General features: G+C 38.4%; 1 protein-coding gene across 1 annotated transcript in view; it reads left to right on the top strand.

The window, feature by feature from the left end:
- The first annotated feature begins 5,095 nt into the window (after positions 1-5,095).
- Positions 5,096-6,551, top strand: part of LOC135552062 (delta-type opioid receptor-like) — a 32,152-nt gene continuing 30,696 nt past the window's right edge. The window contains exon 1 of the mRNA XM_064983439.1: positions 5,096-5,549. Coding sequence (XP_064839511.1) covers positions 5,305-5,549 — 245 coding nt within the window. The 5' untranslated portion in view covers positions 5,096-5,304. The remainder of the gene's footprint in view (positions 5,550-6,551) is intronic.

The raw sequence follows: 6,551 nt of genomic DNA, 5'->3' as shown, positions 1-6,551 counted from the left end.
GTTACTTATACAAACGGATCACTCTCAAACAACATTCCACTTTTCCCCCCACTGCAATTTTTTAAAACAAAACAAAACAAACATGATAACTTTATATTGCCATTGTTTTCATTTTAGTATACCTTCAAAAAGTTACTCTATATTTTTATTACCATTCATTGTTGGATATTCATTTCTTCTTCAATATTTAATACATTTCTATTATTTTATGATTCATATGTAATGCTTTGGAGGGATCAATATGTATTAACTTGAAAATGTATCACTAAACCAGTTAGGCACATTTGGGCAGACTTGATACATTTTGAACAGAAATGCACTGGTTCATTGGATCACTTACAACTTTGCACATACACGATTGCCATCTAGAGGCCAAAATCGAAATTGTGCCAAACCTGAAATAATACATTGTGAACTTTCTCTTGCATTTCAAAGATGATGAAAAAATATATATGTTTTTCTTTGTATTATCTTTTACCAGATCTAATGTGTTGTTCTCCTACATTAATTTTACATTTCCACATACTTCAAAGTGTTTCCTTTCAAATGGTTTCAAGAATATGCATATTCATGCTTCAGGTCCTGAGCCACCAGCAGTTCGATTTGGGTATGTCATTTTAGGCAAAAATTGGAAAAAAAAGGATCCGATCCTTAAGCGGTTGGGACCTCCCAAATTAAGAAAGGCCTGGTCATTTTGTTTGTGTTTACCCTACAATTTTTGCTACACACATGCCAGCACCCACACAGAACTCACCTGTTAATGAATATTTGTTGGTGGTTAATACTCCGTTTGATTTAGAAGTGAGGGGTCTTTTTATTTGGTTTTAGTGGGTTTATCACAAGTTAGAAAGGATGCTGTACACCAATGAAAGTTTCTATTGTCAGAGTTTTGGTTGCACAAATTCTCTTGATTAGAAGAAATGTACTGAAAAGCCCAATGTAAACCCGATACACAAAATGTTTGAAATGTTTGAAATATCTTGAAATAATGTCTGAGGTACAGGAAAACAAACACTTTCTTAATAGGGCTGACCTCTGTTTTGACTTCCTAATGAAGCCTGATCACTCTCACTAGTAATACAGCAAACATTGTTTTTTTAAACAATATGGGCTATGTAAAAACAAAAAAATAGGAAGTAATTTATAATTTATCAATAGTCCTATGTGTGATTCGAACCACGAGAAGGACATAGAGAGAGCTTTATCTCGTCTATTTTACCATTACCTTATGGGATAGTAATTTCCTTATGGAGTTATCAAGAAATCATTTGATTTGTTATTCTAATTCGTTTATTTTTGATTTAACAGGCAGTGTTATACTTTTTTTGGATGCATGAATCACAATGTGAGGCATGTGTCCAAAGGGGGAATTACCAGACCCCTGGGGCCCATTGTTAGATATGCTTATTGATTTTCTTCATATGCCTGCATGTAAAAGCAACAAGGAGATGTTGGTAATGGATGACAGTTACTCCAAATGGTTTGAAGGTTTCCCCACATCAAGTGATATATGTGTATTGCTGTTGTTGTTTTATTTTCTTGTTTTTGTCTTGCTTCAATAACAAATCCTACCAGATTGGGTCTGCTGGATATTCTGGATTTCTCCCTAAGGATTAGCCCTCTAACTGCCTGACCAGTAACTATGCAATGAAGTCGCTAAGATGATAAGCCAAATTTGGGAGAGGGTGGGGGGGGTGGATTCAACTGTGTGTTGTTATTGTTTTAGAAGTCTAGATTTCCTGAATTACAAATGCCCTAAACTAAACTGTTGTTCTGGTCTGTCCTCTCTCAAGGTTTTGGCGAAGGTGACCACAGATGGTATCAGATGCATGGAAGATAATTTGGTCAAGCACAGTGTGAACCTCAACACCACCTCTCAGCAGCTGAAAATGGCAAAATGGTCATCTAAACCCTTAACCCTTTTACATTATGTGGAACACTGAGCTGATGAGCAAGCACCAACCCTTTGAATGTCTTGGCATAATTGTTAACTTCTTGATGCACCCATCCCGTTAGTGGGATCATTTTCGTCAACATCCGCTGAATTGCAGAGGGCCAAATTCAAATTAAATTACTCAAAATGTTTAATTTTCATGAAATCACAAGTGCAATATAGCAAAACACATTTTAGCTTGTTGTTAATCCACCTGGTGTGTCAGATTTCAAAAAATCTTTTCAGCAAAAGCATACCAAGTGTTTATGTAAGGACATCTCTCTCAGCAGACCAAACATTACAAACAGCTAGCAGCCAAGTAGATTGGTCACGAAAGTCAGAAAAGCAATAAAATTAATTGTTTACCTTTGATGATCTTCAGATGTTTGCACTCACGAGACTCCCAGTTACACCCTAAATGTTCCTTTTGTTCCATAAAGATTATTTTTATGTCCAAAATACCTCCATTTGGTTGGTGTGTTATGTTCAGAAATCCACAGGCTCGAGCAGTCACGACCGGGCAGACGAAAATTCCAAATAGTATCCGTAAAGTTCGTAGAAACATGTCAAACGTTTTTTTTTAAATAATCAATCCTCAGGTTGTTTTTACAATATATAATCGATAATATTTCAACCGGACTGTACCTTCTTCAATATGAGAGAGAGAGAGAGAGAGAGAGAAAAAACGCTGCTGGCACCCAGCCATCCAATGATGCGATGTGATCTTTCTCGCTCATTTTTAAAAAGAAAAGCCTGAAACTATGTCTAAAGACTGTTCACAACATGTGGAAGCCATAGGAAAAATAATCTGGTTGATATCCCTTTAAATGAAGTGAAGGCAGGCAATGGAACAGAGCAAGAAAAACAGCACTTCCGGGTTGGATTTTCGCCTGCAATATCAGTTCTATTATACTCACAGACAATATTTTGACCGTTTTGGAAACTTTAGAGTGTTTTCTATCCTAATCTGACAATTATATGCAAATTCTAGATTCTGGGCCTGAGAAATAGGCAGTTTCATTTGTGTACGTTTTTCATCCAAACATCAAAATTCTGCCCCCTATACTCAACAGCTTAAACAACAGGGTTATATATTTTGACTAAGTTGATGTCCCAGGGACAGTTAGTAAAAAACATAGGTCAATGCAACCCAATTGTGGTAAAAAAATATGGAAACAATGGTTAACGTTGAGATATTTATTCACCTCTGAATCTACAGAACCCTTGTGTATGTGTGTATTTTTGATATTCACTCCCATTAATAGAAGTATAACCTTTATTATGATTATAGCATTACCATACTAATTGGATTGTACAACATTTACATTTACATTTAACCCAGAATGAAGGGTTTGAAATTATGAAGTCTGTTTTTTGTGTGTGTTGATTTCCCTTACTTTAACAGGAGTATAGGATATTTTGATATAGAAGCTCAAATCTAAATTCTTACATTAAAATATAATGATTATTATCACACAAGTGATAAGAGGATGGAATGTAATGGGAATTTTAATGTTTGTGCTTTTCCTATAACTAATATATGTGTTCTATTCATATGCTGTTCTATAAGCCAATTTCTGTGTTCATGCAAGTGGCTGACTGAATGAATCCTTACTATCAGTAGCTTACGATTGGGATTTATCTCTGCCCCATCAACCAATGTGGTTGTGACACTTAGGATCAGAGATGATTAAGGGGATATCTAGGCGCATCATCAATGTAGGCACATCATTACTGTGCTTGCATCCAAAAATGCCACCCTATCACCTATAAAGTGCACTGCTTTTGTGCACTACCCATAGGGCTCTGGTCAAAGTAGGGCCCTATATAGGGTATTGATTGCCATGTAAGATTCAACCTGTGTGAACTCCAAAGGTCCATGGAGCTTATATTACTAATAATGAACTGGACCTCTAAGCCCTGCAGGCAGAAGAGTGTTGTATATTTCCTGAAGGGTTTAGCTGTGTGTGAACAAGAGCTTGTATAGCCACTTTACATAGCAAGAAATGAAGGGCCATTATGGAGCCTGGTAAAGTGGAAAGTAATGAGGAGAAGGACTCAGAGAAAAGTAATCAACACAGTAGGAGAGGAATCAATTAAATTATGAAATGAAGAAAGTGAGTGGGAGAGAGAGAGGGGGAGAGGTAAGAAGCGAGTGAGAGAAATGGAGAAACAACTAGCGACACACAAACAAAAAGAAAGACAAGAAAATCTGTACCTCTCTCTGATATAAAATATTACGCTCTGAGTCATTTCCATCAATCTAGTGTCCAAATACTGGTACTCTATCAATCGGAAAGTATTCAGAACCCATGTAATGTAACAAAATGTGGAAAATATCAAGAGGTCTGAAACTTTCCGAAAGCACTGTATGAGCCATGTTACATTCCCACCAAGAGGGTTAACCCTATTGTCCCAATGGTAGGGTGATGGGGTAGTATTCCACAGGTGATATTCATCTGAGAAATATCCATGATTATAAAGCACATTAGCAAATGTAGGCCATCTAATGAGGGGCAATTTCTCCACAAGCATTTTCCATGAAGATTAAAATTGCCACATCAAAACCAGCTGAGGCACGGTTCAATTCCTATTTAGGTTATTTTCTCTATGTGCTTGCCAAGCACCAAGCCTAGAACTACACATCTAGACAAAGGCTAATCCTATCACTAATAGGCCGAGGCCCAGTATTATTTCATTCAAAGTACTGCATTTGGTTATTTATTCAAATAAACTGCATTATCATGTTATTGTCTGTGTACAATATGTTTAACAGGTGTTCTGTCGCATAGTCTACGATAAGTGTAGATATTCATTGGCTTCTTCAGTTCAGCTGAATAGGCTAAAACAATTATCAGTCGACAATGCACAACTTTGATCTCGAAGTATAAGGTTGGTTATAAGAAATCACATGCAGGACCGGATGGGGGGTAACATAAGGCGTTTGGAGAGCGAGACAAATCACCATGTGCACCTTTTCCACTAATGTCTACCGTCAACACCACACAGACCTCCTGCGAACAGGACTCCTCTCTTTCAACTGGACACATGAAGGAACAGTTACTGGGTCATCATGTTCTGTGAAATCTAAACAGTAGTGAAAACATTTTTGCTTTCTTGTTTTTTGGGTGGTAAAGTCTGTCATCATTCTGTTAATCAGGATCGACCGTTTGGTGAGACAGACTAACCGACAAACTCGTCCTTTGGCGCGTAAGGATAAGTACACACCTTCCAACCAATAAAACGCCCAGTAGGCGAAACAAAAGCGCAAGTCGTGCCCTCCTAGCCGACCAGTAGTGCTTGGTGAAGTTTTCAGCACCACGAACCAGAGAACAGAGACAGTCACAGACGCGAGCAACAATAGTATAACCATGGAGCCATCCACTGCCCCCGGTGCTGAACCGGCTGATTTCGAGTTGTACTCGGTGATTCCATCCAATGTCACCTACCCGGACGACGAGATGGGGTTCAAGCCCAACGGAGGAAACTACACCCATCAGCTCCCGGTTCAGAGCGCCTCCAATATTATAGTAGCCATCTCCATCACGGCGCTCTACTCCGTTATCTGCGTTGTGGGATTGCTCGGGAATGTCCTAGTGATGTACGGTGTGGTGAGGTAAGGGCTTTCTACTGGTACTCTACTTAGCCTACTATCATTGGTGACAACTTACTTTTGATATTGTATGCCTATTATTGTCCGTATGAAAATGTGTGAAAGCATATCCTTTTGGGGAAATGCATGATTGAAAAAGTACTTTTCTCCCCAAAAACTTTTAGGCTATAAAGGAATCGTGTATTTCGAATAGAAATTCATTTTTTTTTATAGTACAATATTTTATGTGTGCCTCACCATGTTAACTAAGCATAACGATGATTTGTCAAATTTAAGCACAGAAAGTCAATCTTCGGTGACTTGACGTTGCTACACTGTATTATACATTGTTTAGCAAAAAAATATATACTAATACTTTGCTTTCGTTCAACGATGATACATTTCTGCTGGTGAAACAATTAATCAATGTTTACTCGCGCTTGAGAACCAAGAGTCTGGTGGAGTCTGGTGGAGTGTGTGTGCTTTTGTGTGTGCGCGTCTACTAGCCTACGTGCATGCTTCGGACTCGCTTTCATATTTCACATGCAGTCGTCCTCAATTCAGGCCGATTCCACAGTGCACGCGCGCGCATGGGCACACAGACACACAGACACACAGACACACAGACACACAGACACACACACACACACACACACACACACACACACACACACACACACACACACACACACAAACACACACACACACACACACACACACACACACAGCATATGGCTGGAGAGCTGGGCCAGGTCAAGCAGGGAGTCTCTTTTACCTCCATCTCTAGCTGGTAAATATGACGGCTTTCTTTCGTTTGATTTAGTTTGAAGTGAAAGGATTATACTTAAAATAATCCTCAAATTGGGCTAGCTTTAAAACATATTTTATTTTAAATGCTCCAACTTTACAGACATTAAGATCAACATGATTCAAATTGCAATTACTGCCATTATTATTGGCTATTCCCGATCTGCACCCTCCCTTAATTTAAATAGTATTGATGTCAGTGATGTGGTTACTGTTTAG

Source organism: Oncorhynchus masou, chromosome 13, assembly GCF_036934945.1.
Source record: "Oncorhynchus masou masou isolate Uvic2021 chromosome 13, UVic_Omas_1.1, whole genome shotgun sequence".
NCBI classification, from domain to species: Eukaryota; Metazoa; Chordata; class Actinopteri; order Salmoniformes; family Salmonidae; genus Oncorhynchus; species Oncorhynchus masou.
This window is presented reverse-complemented; position numbering and strand designations above follow the sequence as displayed.